General features: G+C 40.0%; 1 protein-coding gene across 1 annotated transcript in view; it reads right to left on the bottom strand.

The window, feature by feature from the left end:
* Positions 1 to 26409, bottom strand: part of PTPRU (protein tyrosine phosphatase receptor type U) — a 116176-nt gene that overhangs the window by 78054 nt on the left and 11713 nt on the right. Inside the window, 3 exon segments of the mRNA XM_051987997.1 lie at positions 122 to 203; positions 883 to 1154; positions 7096 to 7227. Of these exon segments, the coding sequence (XP_051843957.1) occupies positions 122 to 203; positions 883 to 1154; positions 7096 to 7227 (486 nt within the window).

Below are 26409 nucleotides of genomic sequence, written 5' to 3' on the forward strand. Positions count from 1 at the left end.
CGGAAGAGCCGGGCTCCCCTCCATCGCCCACGAGGCAGACCCCCTCTGACTCCCACCCCCACCCACCCCGGCAGCTCTCCGAGGGAGGATGGACAGCGGGGGGACTCCCTGGAGCACTCACCACATGGGTAGCTGAAGAGCAGAATGTCATCCAGACCCATGTAGCCTCGGCGGTCAGGAGAGATGATGGACTCAAACAGCACCTGGGCCGGCAGGGACCCCAACACCAAGCTCGTGGTCTAGGCCTCTGCCCATCCCCAGAGCTAACTCTCCCCCTCCCCCAGCCCCACCATCAATAGATTCATCATCAGGCAATCAGTAAATGTCCCCCGTGTCCCAGGTGCAACAACTCTAGGTGCCAGACACAAGTGCGAAGAATGAAACAAGCTGCTGGCAAGGAGCTCTGCCCCCTTCCCCAAAGCCCTCAGGTCCTCCCTCCCCCCCCACTTGACAAAAACTTAGTGCACAGAATCACATTGGGGTTGGGGATGGTAAGTACAGTGAGTGCTCCTTCCCTGAAGAAGCTTTCAGTGTCCCTCCCAAGCCTCCGTCCCAGCCCATTCCTCCTTGCCTGCCCTGAACCCCAAACCTGCCACCAAGAAGGACCACCAACCCAACTTAAACGCCAGCACTGAGCGGCTAACAGCATCTCCAAGGTCTGGGACCACCTGGTGGTTAAAGGCCAGGATTCACAGACAGTGGACTTTCCCCAAGACTGGAACCTGAGGTCCAAAGCATTAAGACTCTTGTCTGAGGTCACAGAGGAAATAAGTGGAGGAGCTGGGATTTGAACTGGTGTCCTAGACTCAGGCAAAGTCCCACCTCTGGACACAGACAGAGCTCTAAGGCTTACTCCTGACAGAGCTGCCAGGGCCAGCTCACCTGGTACTCATTGGGCCAGAAGGTGCTGACCGCCAGCTCTGCCTGGTGCCATTGACGTCCATGGGAGCCGGACATGTTCCAGACGGGGCTGCCCAATGGGCCGCCATTGACTCGTACGTAGACTCCGAGAGTCCCTGGACTGTGTCCATCCCGGCTGTACAGGAAGTAGCTGAACTGTAAGCAGTGAGTGTCATTCTCACTCAGGCTTTGGAAGACCACGTGGGCCCGCTGACCAGCAGCATGCTGGGAAGAGTTGACCATCAGGTATGAACCTAGAATGAGAAGAGTTCACAATTTGGAGACAGAGGAGAGAAAACTAAGTCAAGCATTTATTAACCACCTACTATGTGCTGAACAACATATTAAACACTCAACAATTGAGGCTTCAAGGACACAGGGACTGGGAGACCAGAGAGGAGAAACAAGAAGTATCTAGAGGAAGCTGGAGAAAAAGGAGTCAAGGAGAACTGCTGACAGGACAAAACAGGAACCAAATGTTTTCTGTATATTTTGGCAATAAACCTTCAGTTCTTACATTTAAATTGGGAGGGATCTAAGAGACTGTTAGTATTTATGTCTACCTTAAGGTTTACAAAATGTCACAGTCTCAATTTGTTTTGATCCTCATGACTCTCTGAGATAGATGTTACTATATTCCCATTTTACATGAAAAGAAACTGAGGCTGTGGGCTTAATGATTTGCCCAGTGTCCCAGTGTCCCAAGTCTTTGAAGCAGCAGCATTTGAACCCAGACCTTGTGAACTCCAACCCTCTATTCACAACTCCACCTAACTGGAACACTGGATCCACTTTCATTTGACAGATGAAAGAAATAGAGAGTTTCAGATGCTGACCAAGGTCACACAGATTATAAGTGGCAGGCCTGGAATTCTAATTTTTGTCTTTCTATTCCCAGTCCATCATTCTTTCATATAGAGCTGCCTCTCACAATCCCAGCTACGCATATGAGCCCATTCATTTTTTTGTTAAACATGGTAAAAATATATGTAAATCGAATATATGCATACATATTTATACAATTATCTTGCTGCACAAGAAAAATCTGATCAAAAAGGGGAAAAATGAGAAAGAAAATTAAATTCAAGCCAACAACAACAAAAGAAGTGAAAATGCTATGTTGTGATCCACACTCTGTTCCCATAGTCCTTTATCTGGGTGTAGATGAGCCCCTTCATTTTGAATCACCTGGAGCAGGTGATTTCTACTCCAGCAAGGTCAGATGGAAGCAATTCTGCAGGGCTGTGAGCTGGGGATCCTACTGCTTCTGGGGGATTAAAAGACAAGTCCTTTCTGAGGAGAGCCCAGAAGGACAGAAGGACTCCTCTAGGATAGGGGCCACAATGCCGAAATGGTGTCAACAGAGGAGGCTCCCACTGGTCCCAGGAAAGGGGTAACGATCCGAGGACAAGGAGCCAGAGCTCCTTGGAGTGAAGCCACCGGGAGCAGGAGGTGAGTAGTGGCTGAGAAAGCCACCAGGAGGGAAGAGGCAAGTGGCAAGGGGCCAAGAGTCAGAGCTATCCCAGTTGACTCCTGGGCTTGGAAGACATCCAAGAAAAACTCATTTTCATCTCAGTCCTTGTACCTCCAGAGTTCAGGACTCCCCTGAGACACCCCTGGAAGGGAATTTCATTCATCTCTCCAAGGCCAGAACTACAGAGTCAGGAGGAAAGTGGGAAGAACTTAGAGATTTTTTTAAACAAATTCATGTTCTCTTTTTATCCCATCCTAGCCTCTAATCTGGGAGCCAACCTAACCCTCTCTCCTTCCCTCCTCCTGCTCTTTTCCTCTCTATAAGAAGCCAGCCCTTCCTGTCTCTGACTCCTTCTCATCCTAATTCATCAAAGTCCTAGACTCCAGTCCTGGTGACCCCCCTTTTTCTTCCCGTCCACCTTTGATCCTCCCTGACTCTGTGCCCCCCAAAGCACACTCATGCTCTGCCCTACTCTGCCTATTCTAGGGGTGCAGCTTATCTTCCCAACAAACTAGATACTCCCTGAGGGGAGTTAGGGCAACCCTAACCTTACCCCTAATGAGGATGGAAGAGGAAGAAGGGTGGGGTGTTAACAGGCTACCAGTGCCAGCCAAGACAGGTTCCAATCCTGGAGCAGAAGGAAGGAGAGAGGGGAATTCCTGACAAAGAGATGAGAAAATGGTCCCCCACTTCTTTGCAGGGTGAGGAGCTACGAATGTTGAACATGTATATACTGTCACACTCAGTTAATCGGTTGGTTAGTTTTGTTGAAGTGCTTTATACACACACACACACACACACACACGCACACAAACCCCCTTTCTTTTCTATCCTTGTTATAAGGCATGCTCCTTCAGTAGGGGAGAGGAGGAACAGATATATTTGGAAATGTTGGCAATGTGAAAACAAAAGATATCAAGAAAAAATGTTAAAAGAAAAAAAGAAGGACCAAATTATTTTCAGGAGGAAGAAAAGGCTGCTTAATCAGACTCCAAGCTTCCACAATCATGAGCTTCTGGGAAAAGGAGAAGGAGGAGAGGGACAGGGAGAAAAAGCACTGCAGAAAGATACAGTATGATAGAGCAAAAAAGATTCCCAGACTAGGAGTCAGAAGACTGCGTTCTAGTCCCAACCATGCCCTGGGTGACCCAAAATGACTCAATTCCCCCAATCTGGATCATCTGTTTAAAAAAGGAGATTAGATTCGCCATCTCAGAGGTGGGCACTTCTAGCTCTATGATGCTTTCTGGCAGGCCTGGTGAGACATCTGAGGCTAGCTGCGTGCAGTGAGCAGGACTCCGGGGGAGTCAGAACATAATGGGGTACCAGAGCTTAAGGACCTTGATAAGCTGGAGGAAGACCAAAGAGAGCAACCAAGATGGTGAAGGACCTTGCGTTCATCCCTTATGAGAATACATCAGAGGGCACAATATCTTTGTTCAGTTATAGAAAGGGCCAGCAGGTGGGAGGATTAGACTTGTTCTACTTGGTTCTAGAGTAGAGAGCTAATGGGTAGGATGTAAAGGGGCCTGATGTCAGGAAAACGTTCCTCCCAATGAGAGCTGTCCCAGAGTGAATTGGGCCATCCCAGAGGAAGGATGGGAATGAGCTACCCTCCTGTCAGATCTTCAACCCACCCTAACCCTAACTCTAAATGTGCTGGATGGCCATGTGTAAAATATGCTATTGTGGGGATTGCTTTTAGCTATGGTTTGGCAAAAGGCTTCAGAGAAGGCTTAGCAGCTCTAAATTGTGTAATATGACCATAGCAGATAGGGATGAAGGCTCAGCCCCCAACTTAACCCTGGAGAGGTTACTGAAGATTCTATCTTAGAATGTGGAGAGAAGCCAGCAGGACTAATCATCAGATGCACTCTCCACCATCAAATTCCAGGGTGACTCATCCCCTCAGGCCCAGAGGACATCTGAAGGAAGAAACAGAGATTGTAACTGGGCCCTGCCCTTCAAAAAGTGGGAGAGGTTGATAAATAAATAGACTTTTTTAAGTGGGGGAAGGCCATCCTGAGGTCAGGTACACAACCTAGGAAATAGATAAAGCAACTATTAAGCATTCACTATGTGCCAGTAACTGTGCTAAGTGCTAAAGATGCAGATATTAGCAGGCAAGGCAATCCCTGAGCTCAAAGAACTTGCAGTCTAATGAAGAAAGATAACACATAAGGGCTTTGAGTTCAGGCAGTCAATAGGAGGAAGTAGGGATCAGACTTTAACCAGAAAATGTTAGGAAGCTATAGAAATGAGAGGAGCCCTCAGGGAATGGGGACTGGGAGGCCCAAAAGAAGAAGGGACAGATTCCACATAGGAGTATGGAAATAAGGTTGGTGGGGTTATGGACAACTTGAATGCACTGAGGCAGGAGAAGGAAAGGTATGAGAAATTCCCTGATCCTGATCATAATGGGACCAGACTAAGAAGGCAATGGTAAACAATGAAGGAGATCATAAATATAGACCTGGTGGGGACCTTAAAGATCATCTAATCCAAATCCCTCACGAAATAAATGAAGAAACTGAAACTCAGAGAAATAAAGTCATTCACCTAATGTCACACAGGGGGTAAATAAGTCTCCCATCTTCAGTGCTCTTTCTAATCCCACCATAATGAACCTGCCTATTGGGAAGGGTCCAAAGGGAAGAAATGAAGAAGGCCCACAGCAGACAGAAAGGAAGAAGAATCAAGAATGGTTCACAGCTGAACTTTTGGAGGAGGATGGAGGAGCAAGACCTGCTGGGGGGAAGGGAAAAATCCAAAAAGAGTAGAGAAACAAAGTAAACTCATTCTGGGGCAGAGAAAGGGAGGATAGGAAGAAGGATTAGCAAAGATTTTGTGCAGAGCAGGGATGAGGATCAGAGAAAAGGCAATGGAGTACAAATGGGGAAATTTCACTGTGGATCAGAAAAAGAAGAGGATCATGGAAAGCTCCCTGTAAGCTAAATGAAATGGGATCCATCCTACCCAGATAAATATCCTCTGCCTGCTTCCAGGGGGATCATTTCTCTGGTGCTGGCTTCTGACCACATATAACTCATCACTGAGTTCAGTCCCATAATTCAGAATTCTATGACTATGCTAAGGGAGTGCCCTGAGCTTTAGCTTCTTCCTTCCTTTTGTCTTCCTTCCATTTTGTCTAGGCAAAATTTGAGATCTCTGTTACTTTGGTACAAGATCTTATGAAAACTCAAAAGGTTTAGAAGCCTTTTGGTCACAGCGGCAACAACCACCACTGGTAAAGTGACAGAAGCAGCTTTTCCCTGGAGTAGCAATGTCTTTCAGGAAGAGGAAGCACTTGCACTGGGAAGTGCCTGAGCAGCAGAAGGAGTGAGATGGCCAAGGAAGGGGCAGTTTGTGCAGTGGATAGAACGCCAGCCCTGAAGTCAGGAGGACCTGAGTTCAAATCTGGTCTCAGACACTTAACACTTACTTGCTGTGTGACCCTGGGCAAGTCACTTAACCCCAATTGCCTCGGGGGGGGGGGGAAGAAAAAAAAAAGAAATGGCTAAGAGAGGGGTCAGCATCAGACAATGTAACATGGATAATCAGCAGTCTTGTAAAAACTATTCATGTCCAAATGGGGCTTGAATGTTGACTCCCAAGTAACTGGTAATATCAAGCAAGCTACTAAATTCTGCTCTGATTATTCTGATGGTGGGATTCTCCCTTTGTTTCTAAGATCCTCCCTTTGCTTATCTTGCCTTTCTTTTAAATAGGAATAAATCACTTATACCATATCACATTTATGTTTGTATAGTGAACACCTCTTTTATTTTGTCTCTCTCTCTCTTTTTTGAAAAAGACTTTAGACTAGACCCAAAATAGAATTGTGTCCAGATTAGCCATCCAGGATAACAGGTGATAAGGCAATGTATGTGAGAGTGGGGAATGCAGTTTCCTGAAGAGGAAGTCAGGCTCCCCTAGCAAGAAACCTGATACTACACAGAGCAGATACCCTGAGCCTTTATGAGTCTCAGCAATGGTTGCCTCTAGCTTCTACATAAGACAAGAAAGGAAGAGGATCAGGGAAGGTTCACTGTTGGGAAATGGTAATAGGGCGGGAAAGAAGGGAAAGTAAAAAATGGCTCTCCTCAATGCCGGGAAAGAATCCAACTATTCTGGATTTCAATTTTGAATTATGCAATAAAAGTAACTAAACCAATAATATACTTTGACTGAATAATCCCCTTTCCCAGTTATATGTTTCAATAAAGTCAGACAAAGAAAGAAATTCCCAAATAGGCCAAAATATTCATAACCGGGTTTTTTATGGAAGTAAAGAACTGGAAACAAAGTGATTGTCCATTGAATGGACTGAACCAATAGTAGCATATGAATGTAATAAAATTCTGAGAAATATGAAAAATGTGTATGAACTAGCACAGAGAAAATAAGCAGAATCAAGAGAACAAGATACAAAATGATAACAATGTAAATGAACGGTACATTAAAAGGAATCCTACTGTGAATAATAAAAAAAACCTAGTAAAGGTCTTAGGGAAAAGATAACAAAAAGGTATCTCCTCTCCCATGACAGAGAGATGAAAGACAACTAGAAGAGACTCTGTAGACATTGTCAGATAAAGTTTTTGTATAAGATGTTTTTGCCTCATTGTTTGTCATCAAAAGAAGTAGAGGTGAAAAATAACTGATATAAAGACAAGGTATCAAATAAAGCATTTTTTAAAGAAAAGAAGAAAAAGGCTCACCATGAGGAAGGTCTGGTGGAAATCGGGGACCAGCATCATTGCGCACTCGCTCCCATTGGAAATCATCATATTGGGCTTGACTATATTCACATGGTGCCACGGGGTCTCCATCTTCATCAAAAGAACAGCCAGCTGTGGGAACAGGAAAATTTTATCTCAAATCCATCTTGCAGTCACCTTCGAGTTTATCATTAGACAAATTATTGGATTATTCCAAAATAACTCCTATATGACCCAAGAGATCTAAAAAAACCAAGCTTAACTTCTACTTTCAGAAAATCATGTAGGAGATTGGATTGGGAAAGGGGGCACTGAGGAAGAAGAGGTAAAAGGAAAGGCTGGGGATGTGATCTGGACTGAGGTATTGCAGTCCCCATCCCTGGACTAAAATCCCAGAACATCTTGTGTCTCCTAATTCAGGAGCCAATCCACCCACAGTATATAATCCGATGTGGACATGCACACACTCAACACATAACACACACATAACTGAAGAGTAAAAAAAATCTGCATGTTTGAAGTTATTTAGAGAAATATAGGAGGGAAATGTTTGCATCACTTATGTGTTTTAGCACAATAGCACTGAATCATGCTATTTCAGAGTTGGAAGGGACCTCAATGGCAACCTAGTTGGTCCAGCCAACAAATCTCATTTATTCATTCAATTCAAGAAACATTTGTTGAGGAAGCAACTAGATGGCACAATGTATAGAGCACCAGCCCTAAAGTCAAGAGAACCTGAGTTCAAATCTGACCTCAGATACTAAATACTTAATTAGCTGTGTAACCCTAGGCAAGTCATTTAACTCCAATTGCCTCCGTAAAATAAAATTAAATAAAATAAAATAAACATCTGTTGAGAACCAAGGGTACTAGGCATTGTTCTAGATGCAAAGGTTACAAAGACAAAAGAATAAAACTGCCCCTGTCCTCAAGGAGCTTACATTGTAGAAAGAAGCTTAAAAGGTATAGAAAGAAGTAAATGCAAAATAAAGTCATAATTTCATAAGAAAGGGCACACTGATCACTAGGAAGATTGGGAAAGAACTCATGCAAAATGTGGCACCTATAATGTAATTTTTAAAAACTAGGGATTTTACAAGGTAGAGGTAAGAAGAAAGTACATTCTATGCTTAGGGAATCATCTATGCAAAGGCACAGAGGTAGGAGAAAACATTTTATTATGGGAAATAGATAACTGAATAATTTGACTAGAATGGAAAGAATATGAAGAGTAGTAATAAGAAATAAAATCTTTATTCTGGTAGTAACATACAAAAATTACTGATTACCAATGTGGAAGTCATTTTTGAATCAGCTATTAATATAAAGCCAGATCAATGACTTGTTGGTTCAAGATCAGTACCAATTAGAAAAAAAGTGTAAAAATGAGAAGCTAAGGAATACAACTGAAGCAACCCCAACCTGCTCTAGTTCAACAAGCTGTTGATCCCCCAAAGTGGAAAATGGATTAACAAACATGGACTTAGATCGTTGGTATTTCCTAAGAAAAACAGTCATCACAATCTGAAGACCAAAAGAACCTCAAAAACTCATCCAAAAAGTTATTTGATCACTTTGCAAATATGAGCTATATTAGCCAAGGATGACATTGTTTTAGAATAAAAACTCCTTTTGTAAAGTCTTATTTAAAAAAAGTATAGAAAGGATTACAAGCATTCTTCTGCATTAAACAGTGAAAAGCAGTAGAAGGAAAATCACATTTATAGAAAGGCAAAAAAGACCCAACTAAAGTAGATCACACTGAAGGTATTTAAGTATGAAACTGGATGGAAGATGAATAAATAAAAGGGTAAGAAAGATCAGTTAAAAATGTGTATACCAAACTCTTTTTCTCTATCCATGACAAAGGTGGAGATACCACCTTTGTATTCTAACATCATAATCCCCAGTGTCCTGCATGAGGCAGTAGAAATGGCACTGAATGGATGTGGGGGCAGAATCATAAACGTTTTTCTAACCCCAAAAAAAATCAAACTAAGACAACATTGATAATTCCTAAGCTACATGTCTAGTTTCTCATCTACAAAAAAATTTTATGCGAATACTCCACAAATAATCTACATGCACATCAAGGGCATGTGATGAAGATGAGAGAAGAGAACAGAAAGGCTTTTATAAGTACTGTTCAACAACAGACCAAATCCTTCTACTCTCACAAGTGACTGAAAGATACACATAGTACAAGATGCTCCCATGCTTATTGTTCATTGACTACTTAAAAGAATTGTATTTGATAGAACAAAGACTATTATGACTGAAAGGTACAAACAGTACAAAATGCTCCCATGCTTACTGTTCATTGACTACGCAAAAGAATTATATTTGGTAGCTCAAAGACTACCTTTAAAACTCTTCTATGACAAGATATCTTCCACGCACAAGTCAAAAGTTTCCAAGTTTCCTTCAAAGATTTAACAACAGAAATACCTTCATTCAAGGACATTCTGGTTATGAATATCAAATAAGGCATAAAGTTGCTTCAGGCATTAGTCTCTGTGTTGCAGAACAAGGTGCCAATTGGTAGAAGTGGTTTGTTCACCAGAAATTCTGTACACAGTTCCAGACCAAAAAGTGGGGAAAGGCTGAAATCAATGAGATCTATGTTCACCAAAGCCATCTTCCACTGTCATGGAAGAGATCCCAAATGCTGCTACACTGTACTGATTGCCCCAAGCCCCAGAACATTTCAGAGTTTCCTAGTAAGGCCTATTATCATTGAAAAGTTTTACCTTACAATCCACCCTACAAAAACCAAGTGGATGAAGAATACCAATAATCCTGACTACTGATATGCTGTCAGATGGATATGCTATAGAGTTGGTCCTTCTGTACATAAATTTTAGACAGCCACTGCAGATAGACAATGAGGTGGATCCTAGAAGGGGGAGACTAAGATAAACTTACCCTGTGAAATTGTGCAGGTTCCTTCTAGAAAGAAAGCCTATCAGTATTCTTTTATTGATTCTATCTGTCTATGAGTCATGAACAACAGTCTCTGAAAATTTTATCTTGGAAATCATTCAAAGGGCAATAGAAATGCACCTACAGAATCTCAATAGAGGGCATCACATATTCAATGAGGTATTGCTCAGGTGAACTGAAATAAAGAATATCATCATATGAAAAGGGAGTAGACTTATAGCAAGAGTAAGGGATAATCAATGGAAAAACCCCATACATATCCACATAAGGTCAGGATCTCCAAGAACATGAGAAGTGCTAATTGTTTTATGATTTGCATGATTGAATGAAAGTACACATATCCATGAAAGTACGCATATCCATAGATTTAGGCCAGGCTGGAATCTTTTTTTGGATACTGTTATCCAGTATCTCAATTATACTTTCCTAAATCCCATCATTTGTAAATTTAATAAGCATACTATTTATCTCATAATCCAAATCACTAATGAGTACCATGGACAAATCTCTGAAATGCTATACAAGAGATCTTCCTCCAATTTGATATCAAACCACAATGGCTACTATTTACATATAGCCAATCAACTAATTCTGAATACACAAAATTGTATAATCACCTACCTCAATTTTATCTGTATTTTCCACAAGAATATCGTGAGAGATTTTATCAAATCCTTTGCTAAAATCTAGATAAGATAAATAGATAGACCGATTTAACATTCCCCTAATTTTCCTGTTGATTAATCCAATGTAAAATTGAGAGGTTGGTCAACAAGACCTCTTTTAAAGAGGCCATTCTTTGTGATTATTACCTTCTTTTACACAGTTTCACTAACCATCCTTTTAATAAAAGGCTATAAAATTTTACCAGAAATCAAACTCACTGATCGATAATTTGCAGACTACATTCTCTTCCCTTTTTTGAAAATCAGGACACTTTTGCCCTTCTCTGGTTTCATAACACCTCCTTAGTTCATTATAGTCTTTCAAGTATTATTGCTGGGAAGGGGAATAGGATAGAGAAAAAAATCAATTTTTCTTCATTGAAGAAATAATTTAATTTTCTAAAAATGTTATAGATTTGTACAAATCACAAGTTTAACTTAATAGTGTCTCAAAAATCACATATACTAATTCTCTCAATGAATAAACCAATAAGCACTTATTAAGCACTTCCTATGTACCAGGCACTGTGCTAAATGATGAGGATACAAAGTGAGTCAAAATATAATGCCTTAAGGAGCTCTCATTCTAATGGGAGATATAACGTGCTAATAACTATTTTTATTTTGGGTTTTTTTTTGTTTGGATCATTTTCTAGTTCTCCTCTGTGATCCCATTTCATATTTTCAGAGATACTGGAGTAGTTTGCCATTTTGCAGATGAGGAAATTGAGGCAAACTGGAATAAGTGACTTGCCCAGATCACACAACTAATGAATGTCTGATGCTAGATTTGAACTCAGACCCAGCCCTCCATCCACTGAGCACCTGGCTGCCATAAAACTCTTCATTGGAGTCATTTCACTCATGCTTGATTCTTCATGACTCCATTTTGGGGTTTTCTTGGCAAAGGTATTAGAATGGTATATCATTTCCTTTCACAGCTCATTTTACAGATGAGGACCTGAGGCAAACATGTTTAAGTGACTTGCTCAGGGTCACAAAGATCTCATCTGAAGCCAGACTTAAACTTAGGAAAATGAGTCTTCCTGATTCTATCTAATACTCTTATCCACTGCATCACCTAGCTGTCCCTCCCCAATAATTTCCAATGATGCACCAATAAATGTTTATACAAGTTAAATACAGTACAAATGGGGGGTAATCTTAAAGCAAAGGCACTACCAGTAAGGGAGACTGAAAAAGACTTCTTGCCAAAAGTAGGATTTGAGGTGAATTGAAGGAAGCTAGAAGGCAGAAGTGAGAAGGGACAGCAAACCACGCATTGGAGAGATAGGGAGCTATTTAAAAGGCATTAAGGGAAGCAATGGCAAGTGTATGAAAAACAACAAAAAGGCCAGTGTTGTTAGATCATAGGAGTATATGGAAGAGGGGCAGCTAGGAGAGAGCCCTGCTCTAGAGTCAGGAGGACCTGAGTTCAAATTCAGTCTCTGAGTCTTAATAGCTGTGTTACTTAACTCCAATTGCCTCAACAATGACAAAAAAAGAGTATGTAGAAATCAGTGATGTGGAAGACTGGAAAGGAAGGAAAGAACCAGTTTATAAAGGATTTTAGAAGCTAAACAGGCAATAGGGAGTCACTGACATTTATTGAGTAGGAAAAGAATATAGTCAGACCTGTTCTTTAGTACCTGAATAGAGGATGCCTTAGATTTAGGAAAGTCTTGGTGCAGGGAAATCAACCATCCAGCTATTGCATTAATCCAAACATGAAGAAGTAAGGCCTACACTAAGATAGTGGTAGATGAGTAGACAAAAAGGGAAATAAATGAGAGATGATATAAAGGTAGAAATGACAAGATTCAACTACAGATTGACTATATGGAATGAATACAAGAGAGGAGCTAAGAATAATAGCAAGGTTGAAAGTCTGGGTGTCTAGGAGAATGATGGAGCTCTTGATACTAATAGGAAATTGGGCTGGAGGAAGGAGGACTTAGGACATGTTGAGTTAAATGTCCTATTGGACATCTAACTTGAAAAGTGAGACTGGAATTCAGGAGAGAGTTTAGGCCTGGATATATAGATTTAGGAATCATCTGCAGAGGGATGCCAATCAAACTCATGGAAACTGATAAGATCACCAAAGGAAACAGCAGAGAACACAGTTTCTTAAACTTTTTCCACTCAAGACCCCTTTTCACCTGAGAAATGTTTACATTCCAAGGCAATCCTAATAAACTTTAGATAGAAAATGCCATCTGCATCAAGTAAAAGAACTATGGAGATTAAATGTAAATCAAAACGTGCTATGTTCACTTCTTATTTCTGTTTTTTGGTCTCTCCTGTTTTTCCACTTTTGTTCTGATTTTTCTCTCTCAACATGATTCATAAAGAAATATATACTTTAAAAGTTAATATATGTAACCAGAAAAATTAATAATTTTTAAATGTTTAAAAAAATAGATTTCTGCCTGACCCAGGGATATAGTTATATTTTAAAAGTGTACAAATCATTTACTGATAATAAATCATAAATTTGTGACTCCCACATTCAATTATGCAGCCCCATATATGGTTGCAACCAACAGTTTAAGAAGGTTTGGTATAGAGGGTGGAGAGAACTAGGCCCAAGACAGAAACTTACGGAACACATATTTAGTGAGAATGATTTAAATGAAGATCTAGCAATGGAGAAATGGGCAGACAGGGAAAAGAAAACCAGGAGAGAAAACCTAAAGAGAATCCAAGAGAAGAGGGAGAGTCAGTATCAAAAGCTGCATAAAGGTCAAGAAGGATGAGGATTAACAAAAGAAGATGAGAGATGGCCATCAATTGCAGGTGGCTTTTTCAAGTTTAGTGAAAATGGGAAGAAAACGATAGAATAATAGATAGAATCAAGCAAGGACTCTTTAAGGATAGGAGAGATGTAGTTGTGTTTGTAGGCAACAGGGAATGAGCCAATAGAACAGAAGAAATGAAGATTAGAGTGGAGATGATAGAGAGGGGATGATGGGATGTGGTATCTGGTAGTGAGATGGGAACTCATTAGTGGACCACATGGGAACTTATTAAAAGCAGATTTTATTTTATTCCTTCCTTTCTTGGAATTCAATTCCCTAAGAGCCATTTCGGTTCTTTTTTTTCTCTATTCTCTTGGGAAGAACAATCAGACAAAATAAGATCTGAATATTTCTACCTTCCATCAACATCTATCAGGGCTCCATCCACCTGGAGCATCAGTCCCATCTTTGAACTTCCTTGTTTTCTCCAGGATAGTTTAAAATAAAAGCAAACAAACAAAAAACACAGAAATCTTTTTTTTGTTCTTGGATCTTCTGGCAAGTTTCAGTTTGTTCTTGGAGTTAGCACTCCTGACACTGTTACAGAATTGTTTACATGTTTGTATTCTTCATCTGTTACCTGCCCTTTCTTCTATCTTCTGTATACATCTTTTTAAAATCTAAATTAGTCAATAAATTTTCTGTGCATCCACATTCATCTCTTTAGACAACTCCACTTTTTCCTCCTCATAGAATTGTATCTCTTCATGTCTTTAGAATCACATTTTTGAGAGTTGTCCACCTTCGCTGGTGAAATCTGCTAAAGAATTTTAGCCTATGGGATTCTACCTAGCCTTTCAATGAATTCTGAAAACTATTCACCAAAAATTTAGGATGCATATCAATCTATGTGCCCCACTTTTTTTCCTTCTCCATCAGAAATTATAGAATTTGAATTTTAGAAGATTTTACTATTCAAATTCTAGGTGATACAGGGATAGCACACTGGGCTTAGAGCCAGGAATACTTGGATTCAAATCTGGTCTAAGATCTTAGCTGTATGATCTTGAGCATACAGCTTAGTCTTAAACCTTTTAGTTTCAGCTTTCTCATATGTAAAATAAAGATAATAATAGCATCTACCTTCCAGGGTTGTTGTGAGAATCAAATGTGATGACATATGTAAAGTATTTTGCAAACACAGAATTGTTATGTTTTCATTGTTCAATTGTTTCATCTCTGATTCTTCATGACCCTTTGTGGTTTTCTTAGCCAAGATATTGGAGTGGTTTCCCATTTCCTCCTCCAGTTCATTTGACAGGTGAGGAAACTGAGGCAAACCAAGGTCACATAGCTAAGAAGTGTTTAAAGATATATCTGAATTCAGGTCTTCCTGACTCCAGGTGCAGCACTCTATCCACCATGCTACCTAGCTTTTGTTGTTGTTATCATCATCATCGTCATCATTATTAAAATGGGGCAGTCTGTTCCCACAAGATTCCAATAATTTCCATCCAGCAACCAGATTTTTCTAGTTAGTGAGACAAGGTCCAGAATAGCAATTTCCTTTATTGCTTCCTCCACCTTTTGAAGGATAAAATTATCAAGAAAGCCAGTTAAGAAATTAACAACTGGTCTGCTTTTATGGCAGGGCAAGAGTTTCAGTAGATGTCTGAATAGCTGAAGAGTCTCACCACTTTTATGTCAGGTTTTTGAGCTTGGGTAGTGTTATATTTCTTAAAATTCATATTAATTTCCTCTAAGTGATTAAAATTTACTTTAATAATATCATTTCTGTTTCTGCCTCCAATCTCCTCATTTTTATCCAAGTTTTCTCCATTATTCCTTCTTTCTCTGGTCCCTGAATATATGGTTTTCCTATAGATCCATATGATCATTCCTATACAGCGTGTCCAGAAAGTTTTACTAGTTTAAAACTACACCAAAAATTTTGGATATCCTGTATATCCTTAGTATAAAATATCTTGTTTTCACCTATTCTTTTCATTTTAAATGAGATATACCATCCCAGATATGGTCTCTGAGACATAGGTGAGGTCCAACCTGTCCCTTAGCATTAGAATCTCTAGTTCACCAGGCTTATTATCCATACATTTTGCATGAGCAGTATGGATATCAGTGGTTGTGAATTCTTATTACTGGGTCCTTTTTGGAATATCACCATCCTGTTACTATTCTTCCTACCTTATAATTAATGACTATGATAGCTAGCTTAATGTATAAACATAGTTTCTCTCTCTCTCTCTCTCTCTCTCTCTCTTTCTTTGTGTGTGTCTCTCTCCCTTCTCTCCTATTCTCTCTCTTCTTCTTCTTCTTTTCTTTCTACTTCTTCTTCTTCTTCCTCCCTCTTGTCTCTCTCCCTTCCTCTGTCTTGATATTCTGTCTCTGTCTCTCTGTCTCTGTCTATCTCTTTTATCTTTCTCTGTCTTTCTGTATCTGTTTTTCTGTCTGTCTCTCTGTCTCTCCTTTCCTTTCCTTTCCTTCTTAGTCCAAAACCTTTTGACTATATTGGCAAGACTCCAGGCAAAATCATTCTTACCAGCCCTCATCAGGGGTACTCCATCCCTGGCCAAGAGTCCATCATTAGATATATTTCAACATATCAATATTCTGGTAGTCAAGCACTTAGCATTTATTAAGTGCTATCTACATACCAGACATTGTAGTAAACACTATTAAAAATTGTTAATTTTCATTTTCACAGAGCTATAAGTTTTTTTAAAATGCTTTCATAAAAATCTCATGAGGTAGATATGGGAAATATTTTTAAGTTATCCCCAGTTTACAGATGAGGAAACTGAGGTCCAGAAGAATTCAGTGATTTACTTTTGGTCATATAACTGGTATAAGAACTATCCAGACTCAGACCAAAGTCCTCTACATCCAAGTATGGCTTACTTTCCAGTAAATAAGGATTGTTTGTTTTCTGGACTTTGTGATCTCCACCATCCACACAGACAGTGGAAATTCTCACTTAAAAAAAATACTGGGTCTCCTCGTTTCATCCAAGCTGGAAGTACAAGGTCAGGTCCCACTCTGTAAAGTATAGGAGCTTTCACCTGTTCCATTTGTCCCCACTTAGAATTACTCGGGTCCTTGGTTATTAGGGTCTCACTATTTAATTGTCAAACTTACTACAAATTCAATCTGCTTTGCTTACTGTAGTTCTGAATTCATAAGCTCAAAAGATCTGCCAGCCTCAATTTTCCTGGTTTCGGGGTTACAGGTGGTCTCCACCACTCTCAGTGGAAATCCGCTCTTTCAAAAAAGAAATAAAAAGAGGGTGAAGAGAGCTCATTAAATAAAAATTTTACCACATGGAAATTGATCTCATTTTCTGAATTCTTCCTACTAAGAGTCTCTATGTCATTTTTAATCATCTTCACAGACTTCTAAAAATGGAAGCTGAAAGGCCCTTATCAGTCAAGCACTCAATAAATATTTATTAAGCACCTATTATGTGTCGGGCATTGTGCTAAATGCTAGAGTTACAATGGGGAGAAAAATACCTGCCAAAAACAAAGATTCCAGAAAGGGAACCACATCATGAAGCAGGCTGTAGCAAAATGAAAGAACAATAGCTCATCCTTGCTGCCTGCAATCCCAGCCTCTTCCAAGGACCTTTACTGACTTTTCCATCATGGACAGAGTGCTGAGCCTGGAGTCAAAAAAAACCTCATTCATCCTCAATCATTGACTAACTATATAAACCTGGGCAAGTCACTTACCCTGTGTGTGCCTCAGTTTCCTCATTTGTAAAATGGGGATAATACTGATGATTCTCAAATCTATCTTACTCCAACCTCTCTACTGACTTCCAATCTCACATTTCCAATTGCCTTTCAGACACCTTGAATTGAATGTCCAGAAGACCCTTTTAAGCCCACTATGTCCAAAACAAACTCATTATTTTCCTCCTTAAGCTCTTCTCTTACTTATCCTTATCAAACCTCCTATCTTCCCTATTACTATAAAGAACAATACCATCCTCAGTTCCCTGGTCTCAGAACCCATCTTGGACTGTTCACCATCTTACTCCCACTCCATATTCAAGATGTCACCAAAGCTTATTGATTTCACCTTTGCAATATTTCTCAAAAACTCTTCCTTCTTTCCTCTGTTTATCTGTATGTGTGTGTATCTGTGTCTGTGTCTGTGTCTCTCTCTCTCTGTCTCTCTCTTTTATTCTCTTCTCCTCTTCTTTTCTCTTCTTCTTCTTCCTCTTTCTCTTGTCTTGATCTTCTGTCTCTGTCTCTGTATCTATCTCTTTTTAACTTTCTCTGTTTTTCTGTCTCTGTTTTTCTGTCTGTCTCTCTTTTCTTTTCTTTTTCTTTCCTTTCCTTCTTAGTCCAAAATCCTTTTGACTATATTGGCAAGACTCCAGGCAAATTCATTCTTACCAGCCCTCATTAGGGGCACTCCATTCCTGGCCAAAAGTCCATCATTTCCTATCTTTCTTTTGTCACCGCTCTGTTGCAGACCCTCTCATCACCTCACACTGGACTATTGAAATAGCGTGGTAACTTCAAGTCTCTCCTCACGCCAATCTATCTTCCATTCAGCCACTAAAGTGATTTTCTTAAATTATAGGCTCTACTATGTTACTCTCCTACTCAATAAAGCCCAATGGCTGGAGGCCTACTACCTCCAGAATCAATTACAAAATGCTCCATTTGGCACTCAAAGTCCTTTATAGCCTAGTCTCCTCCTATCTTTCTAGCCTTTTTGTACCTTACTCCCTGATCTGTACTCTTTGATTCTGTGACACTGGCCTCCTGGCTATTCCATGAACAAGATAGAACCATCTCTCAGCTCCAGGGATTTTTTCCTGGCTGTTACCCATGCCGGGAATGTTCTCCCTTCTCTGTTCTACTTAGTGACTTCCTTAGCTTCCTTTAATACTCAACAGAAATCTTGTATTTTCTTCAAATCTTCCTTCCCCAGCTCCTCTTAATCTAAGTAGCTTCCCTCTATCAATTATTTTTAATCATCCTTTATACAGCTTGCTTTATATATATTTGTTTATATCTTGTCTCTCCCATTAAACTGCAGACTCTTTGAGAGCAGCAACTGTCTTTTGCCTCTTTTTGTATTACTAGCACACAGCACAGTCCCTAACACTTGGTGTTGTTGCTGTTGCTGTTGCTGCTGCTGCTGCTATTGTTGTTATTTTTGTTGTTGTTGAGTTGGGTCCTATTCTTTGCAACTGCATTTAGGGTTTTCTTGACAAAGATACTGGCATGGTTTGCCACTTCCTCCTCCAGCTCATTTTACAGATGAAGAAACTGAGGCAAAGGTAAAGTGACTTAGCCAGCATCACATGTCTAAGGGTCTGAGAGCAGATTTGAACTCAGAAAGATAAATCTTCCTGAGTCCAAGATCAGTGCTCCTTCTACTGTACTACTTCACTGCCCATGACATATGATGGGTGCTTAATAAATATTAATTCATTGATTAATTGACTGACAACCCTTAGGGTTATGATGAGAATCAAATGAGATAAATAATTCCAAATACTTAACACAGTGCCAGACACAAAGTAAGTACTTCATAACTATTAGCTATTATTATTATATTCTCCAGAAGCCACTGATTTCTCCCTCCTCTGCATTCCTACAACATTTATAACATGTACCACACAATCTGTTCCTTGATTATATCAAGAATCTTTTCCTAAACCTCTACTAAAGTTCTCCTAGTGCCTTATGGGAATATGAAGGTGATTCACTTATTAAAGATTATATCAGCAAAACACAAGTTCCAACAGGTCCTACAAAGCTAAAAATCATTGGTTATGGGTTGGCTGGCCATGGACAATATATCTTTCATCAGAGAATCAACACAGCTAAGTGTGGAAAGATTCGTCACCATAAGTCTGCCCACTAAGTGCTGATGTTTTTTAAGATACCACAACCTGTAGATTTATTACTGATGTAATAGAAAGATCACAGCAATGGGAGGTAAAGAATCTATATTTAACTTCTGATTCTGCTAGTTATTATACAAACATCAATAAGATACTTAACCCTCTGTGGGACCCAGTTTCTTCATGTGTTAAAAAATAAAATGAGGAAGCTGGACCAGATAGTCTTTGAAATCTTTTCCAATTCTTAAATTCCAATTCATCTTACTGACCTATAGAACTATTTAATAAAGCTTGGGAAAGTTAAGATTCATTCAGCAGGCCTTTCAAAGTATTGCTTATCATAACTCCATCCCTGGCGTTCTTTCTCTTCCTCCTTTTTACCAGTCTTATTTCATACTACTCTCTTTTGTGAATTCCCCATTCCAATTAAACTGGACTGCTAGCTGTTTTCATTTGTCACAATTTGTCTCCCACCTCCACTGCTTTTCACAGGCCCATATCTGGAATGATCACCCTCACCTCTTTCTCTTAGAATCCCTAGTTTTTCCTTCAAAGCACGGCTCAGATGTACCTCCTTAATGAGCCCATTTTCCATGTTCACCCCTGTTAGTATTCTATCCGTTGAAATCACTTTCTGTTACCTTGGATATTAAAAATTCAGTTTCTAATCTATATACATATTATATCTCTCAGTGGAATGTAATCTCTTTCAAGGAGGACATTTTTTCACTTTTTTTGGTAACCCAGTGCCTACCTCAGTATCAAAAAGATACTTAAGGTACTTAAGCTTATAAGGCTTAAGAAATGTTTATTGAATTAAATTGAATTGCCCAGCCCCTTCCTCTTGCCCCATTTTGCAGATGAGGAAATTTGGGCTAGAAAGAGAAAATAATTTGCCCAAGATTCCATATCAAGTTGCTGCCTGAGCTGAGACTCAACCTTGAGTCTCCTGGATTGCAGCAATAGGGGTTAAATGACTTGGCCTGGATCACACAGCTAATAAGTGTTTAACAACAGATTTGATCCTTGTGACTCCAGAGCAGGTGTTCTATATCCACTGTGCCACCTAGCTGCCCCCTATAAAATCTTCTTAAACCCCAAAGCCAGCAAGTTTGTTATCCCAACTTTCCAGTCTCATTTCCTATTACTACCATAGATACATCACCCTGCTCTATTCCAGTCAAACTAGCTGTCAGATGTCCCAGGAACACAGCATTTTGTCTTCCACCTTTCTGCTTGTGCACAGATGGGCCCCCAAATCTGGAATATAGTCCCTCCTCTCCTTTCCCCCTTCCTCTTAAAATCTCAATATAGTGATATACGTATCTGTGCACATCTTGTATGGCGTTAAACTTCTCTGGGGCAGGGCCATTTTATTTTTGTCTATGTATCTTTAGAACCTAGGACAGCACCTGTACAGAGGAGGTGCTTATTAAATATTATATTGAATTGAATTGAATTGAATACCCAACTAACCTATAAACCTATTAGAGGCTACAGGAGCCATGTCATGCTTCTGAATGCCCTGAAGTTCATGGCATAAATTATCATTGCCTAGACAAAGAAGGGAAAGACAGAAAATTGAGCAGAACCCAATGAGATAAGGGCAGAGAGAAGAAAACTAAACAATCAACCAGTCTTTACTGAGTACTAATATATATAGAACGCCCTGAGAGAGATAAGAGGTCTTACACAATGCCTTCCATTCTGCTGATGACAATGTCTTATGGCATGAGGCATCCTGCACAATGTGGACCAATGGCTCTTTGCGAGTTGTTTGTTTTCTGATTCCCATCTCTGTGAGAAATGCTGGAGTCAGCAGCCCAGCCTAGCTGTGGAGTGGAAGTTTTACTACTGTTGATACTGAGGAGGAAGATGGGGGAAACTGAGGGCCCTGGGGGCAGAGAGCTCAAACTGTCTCCTGAGATTCCTGACCTCATAGTCCACAGACCCCAAGAGGCACAGGTCCAATCCCTCCATAAGAGAGGTACTGCCAAATAAAGAGACTCGGTCACCTCCTCCCCCACCTCTGTCAGACTTGTGGCTGTGACTCCTTCCCCTGTTGTTCACAGGGCAACAGCTTCAATGCCTGCCATCCACAATTATTCTAAGGCCCTAGTCTAGGAAATGTTCTTCTCTCATCTTTCTCTGTCCAACCTCACCAGTTTTAGGGTGCAGACAGATTGGCCCCAGCCCATGTGGCCTTAACCCAGACCTATCAGTCTAACTGAAGGCCTAGAAAAAACTGGTTGACCCTTCCCATTCCAGCATCATCAGACTGACCCCAGGCCAATCAAGCACATAGGAATAGAGTCCCCACCTCCCAAACCAAACTCTCACAGAAACTGATGGTGGTAGCCCTCATCCCATAATAGATGCCCTAAATGAGACAGATTCTCCCAAATCCAGAGTGAAGAGGTTAATTCCCAATGCAGACTGAGCCAAGGAACCCCTGGCCCAGACTGATTAGGGGCCTCCCAGCACATTTCAGGAGCCTCTGGCTCCAAAACAAATCTCAATTCCATGAAGGTCCCATAAGCTGAATTCTAACTCCAAGGGTCCCAGAGAAAGAATACTTTCCCTCCCCACACAGGCTCTTTATATAGAGATCAAGGAAAAAAGAACTTTTAGCAGAGGAGGAGACTGAGTTTGACATCAAAGGATATGGGCTTGATGCTCTAATCAGATTATGACCATCACTTTCTTCCACTATAAATTGGATGAGTCCTAAGATCCTTTGACAGCACAAACACTATGATTCTGGGATCTTTCTCCCATCATGGTTGTCACCATAAGGTGGGGTTCTGCATATATTGTATTACTTGCTGTCTAGGGGAGGGTTGAGAGGAAGGGAGGGAAAAAATTTGGAACACAAGGTTTTGCAAGGGTGAATGTTGAAAATTATCTATGTATATGTTTTTTAAAAAACTTTAATTTTAAAAATGAGGGTGTTTACTATCTAGAAAAAAAAGATGGGGTTCTGTCTTGGGATCTATAGATCTGAGACCAAACAGGAATCTGGGAGCCTGGAATTCTGAGACTTATTTCCAGCTTCAGCAAAACAGGCAAGTACTAATGACCAAATCTCAGGTCAAATTAAATACTTAGTCTATTTGAGTCTAAGCAAGCTGCAAAAAATTAGTAGATTTGGGTGTCCTTTTTCTACCATGGCAGAAGAGAGGATGGTTTTCCTTATAAGAGAACAGAAGATTCTAACCCTGTTCTCCAAAATACTGAATTCAGTATTCAGTTCCAATTCCATTCAATATGACAAGAGCAGCCTGTTTCCCCCAATTCCACAGGGGGCTTGGGCCCTGAAATGGACACCAAAGCAGTCAATCAATATTAACAGATCTCCTACTGTGTGCTCAGTACTAAGGGAGAATAATGACTGTCCTCAAGTAGCTTTGCTATTCTGTAAAGGAGATAGATGACTTAGGAAAATATAGCAATCCCTTCCACATCACGACTTTCCCCGTGATTTTGATATTTCTCAAGTTGGCATAAGAAATTAAGAATTTTAGGAGAGTTTTGCGGAAGCCACAGACGACACTGAAGAAGTTTAGAAACTCAAAAATACATAAAATATATGTATAGTATTGCATAATATCAACATATTTTATCTTTTAATACCATAATAATTCAGACTTCTTTTCTGGTATGAAAGGAGAGCCAAAAAATTTTATGAAGATTTTCCAGATTATAAGGGCCCTGCACCCCTGAACCCCGAATGTGGAAAGGATAACTGTACAACTAACAACACACTCTTCTTATGTGATGAAAGGGCAAGAGAAGAAGAGATTTTGTAGACCTGTTGTGACTTTTTTCTCTCTCTCAGATCTAAGGTTAGAGAGACCAACAGGTCATAGGTTGGTTAAGAATGAAGATTATGGAGAATACTCTCCCATACAAAGGGATGCTCCCTCTCACAATATCCCTGGAGGGTTTCCTATCTAACAAAGTTCAAGAAAGAAAGGACCATGGACTATAAGGTATTGTTGCCTACAGTGGGGGAACTATGGCCACAGGAGGTGGGTGAGTTTTAGGACTCAAGAACCCAAATGCTCCAAATCTATAAATACTGAAAATACATAGCACATTTTCACATAGGCAAACAAAGGCTTCACACAGAGTAAGTCACCCATACACCATCAACAGCAGCAGCATTAAAAGCGACCTTAAGGGTCAAATTCCCTTACTTTATAGATGAGGAAAATGAGACTCAATAAGGCAACATCATTCCCAGGATTACAAAAATAATATATGGCAAAGCCAGAATCCTAACTAGCATCCTTTGATTGCTAAACTTTTATGCTTTTCCTGTCCCTTCCTGCCTTCCCATGCACACATTCACATCCCCTTCAAAAGGAGGATCGCAAGAGAATTTGAATTCAAATAGAGCTCAGCCACTTATTAGGTAAATAATCCAGAAGTGACTTAACCTCTCTGGACCTCACAGATTAGTTCCTGTCACTGTCTTTTTCAAAGAAGTTTCAAAGGCTCTAGGATAAAGTATCTGGGGCCTGATTTGAACTCAGATCTTCCTGAATCTAGAACCAGCACTCTAACCACTGTGCCATTTCGTTGCCTCAATCTCCTTAAAGAAAGGAACGCTCTGCTTCCTTCAATTTCTATCTCCAGTACTTAGCACAATGTTTAGCACATTGTAAGCACTTAAATAAATGCCTTATCTATCTATCTGACTATCTATTCATATTTATCTAACTCTCTGTATCTATCTGAATCTTTCTCTCTGACTCTATCATCTATCATTTATTTATCTCTATTTATCTGTATCTATCCATCTGACTCTATCATCTATCTAACTAATCTAGTCATATCTATCTGTCCCTATCTGTATCTATCTGACTCTCTATTTCTCTGACTCTCTGACTCTATCATCTATCATCTCTATCTATCTGTATCTATCTGAATCTGTCTCTCTATCTCTCTAACTCTATCTGACTCTAACATCGCTATATGTATCTATCTCTCTGACTCTATCATCTCTCATTTATCTATCTCTATTTATCTGTATCTATCCATCTGACTCTATGTCTATCTTTCTGACTCTATCATCTATCTATCTATTCATATCTATCTGACCCTATCTGTATCTATCTGATTCTATTATCATCTCTATCTGTATCTATCTATCTGAATCTGACTCTGTCTCTCTGACTCTCTCTAATTTTACCCAACTCTAACATTTATCTATTTCTATCTATATGCATCTATCTATCTGACTATCTTTCTGATTCTATTTCTTTACCTGACTCTTTCTTCCATCCAGTCATTTTATCTATCTACTAATTTATCTGCTACCTATTTAGCTAACTAGTTACCCATCTATCCATCTATTTATCCATCAATCTGTGCTTTACCTGGGTATATCTACCTATCCATCCACCTATCCATTATCCATCTAATTTGGTCTTCTACCCCATGCCTTTGAGTCGGCTGTCCTTCATGCCTTCCTGGAATGTACTGCTTGCTCCCCAACACCACCACCACCCCCTTACCTTTGCCTAACAGAAACCCTCAAGCTGTGAGTGCCCTTCCTACCAGAAATTAATTTGTATTGACATAGTGTAGGCTTATCTGTGTATATGCTGTTGCTTACACTCCCACACAATAAAATATAAACTTCTTTGCCTTCCTGCCTTCAGCATCTTGTAGAGTGAATAAATGAAACTGTGGAATGGTAGGATAGATCCAGATGGCCTTTAAGGTCCCTTTCAGGTCTAAGTGAAAAATCCTCCCTTCACGATCTCGGAAACAAGGCCCTGGCAGAACTAGACAGACTGTGTTTGGGGAGGAAGACTTTTCTCAGAAGGGAGCTCTCAAACACCAGGATTTCTGCTCATCCTTCCTCCCTGGAGGCTCTGAGCCTAGAGACCACCTAGCTGTTTCAATCCCCCAATATTCTCCTATTCCATGCTCAGACTTGTCCAGCCACATTCCTCAGCTAATCTCTTATATCTGGCAGCCCCTGTTACCTGAGCAACCATCATACTATTCCACAACTTGAAGGGGAAGGTATATCACCATCCAGCTGGTTGGGGGTTGGGGAGAATGAACCCACCCCTTAGGCAGCAGGTGTTTGGGGATGGGAAGGTGCTTCCCTAGTTGATGGGTACCCTGTATGAGTGTATTCCTGTAAGAAAGTATACCTATGTAAGTCTCTGAATATGTGTTATGTCTTATTTGTTTAATATATGTATGAAGTGCCTTGAACAAAATAGACCCTCAATAAGTATCTACTGAATTTAATTATGTACATATGGATGTGTTTATAGGTATGTCGGCTCATTAGAATTTCTTCATGGATGAACCCTTATCTTCAAAGACTGTTTATGTCTGAGTGTAGATGTGAGAGTATCCGATGATGTGTTATGTGTATGTCAGTATGAATGAATGAAATGAATAAATGAGTGAAATCATGAATGAAAAAAAACATTTTATTAATATAGACAAAAGTAAAATAATCCCTCATCTCCAAGAGTTTACATTCTAACCAAGAAGATTATAAGTATATATATAAGGATATACAGATTATATGGAAAAAAGGGGGCAGCTAGGTATCACAGTGGATAGAGCACCAACCCTGAATTTGGGAGAACCTGAATTCAAATCAGGCCTCAGACAAATAGTAGCTGTATGAACCTGGGCAAGTCATTTAACCCTGGTTTCCTCCAAGAGGAGGAGGAAGAAGAAGAAAAAGAGAAGACAAAAGAGGAAGATTTACCTCAGTTTCCCCATTTGTAAAATGTGCTAGAGAAGGAAATGGCAAGCTGCTCCAATATCTTTGCCAAGAAAACACCAAATAGGGTCACAAAGAGTCAGACATTACTGAAATGACTAAACAATAACAACAACAAAAAACAGGTGTTGTGAGGATCAAATAAGATCATTGTAAAGGGCGTAACACAGTGCCTGGCACACAGTAGGTTCTACATAAATGTTATCTGTCATTATCATTATTTGAACTCTAGAATTTGGGGATCTACCTTCGTCTAAGAGATGAAAGGGGGTCAGAGTCCAGATTCTCTCAGCACCTCCAACTGAATGTACT

The sequence above is a fragment of the Antechinus flavipes genome, chromosome 3 (genome assembly GCF_016432865.1).
Source record: "Antechinus flavipes isolate AdamAnt ecotype Samford, QLD, Australia chromosome 3, AdamAnt_v2, whole genome shotgun sequence".
NCBI classification, from domain to species: Eukaryota; Metazoa; Chordata; class Mammalia; order Dasyuromorphia; family Dasyuridae; genus Antechinus; species Antechinus flavipes.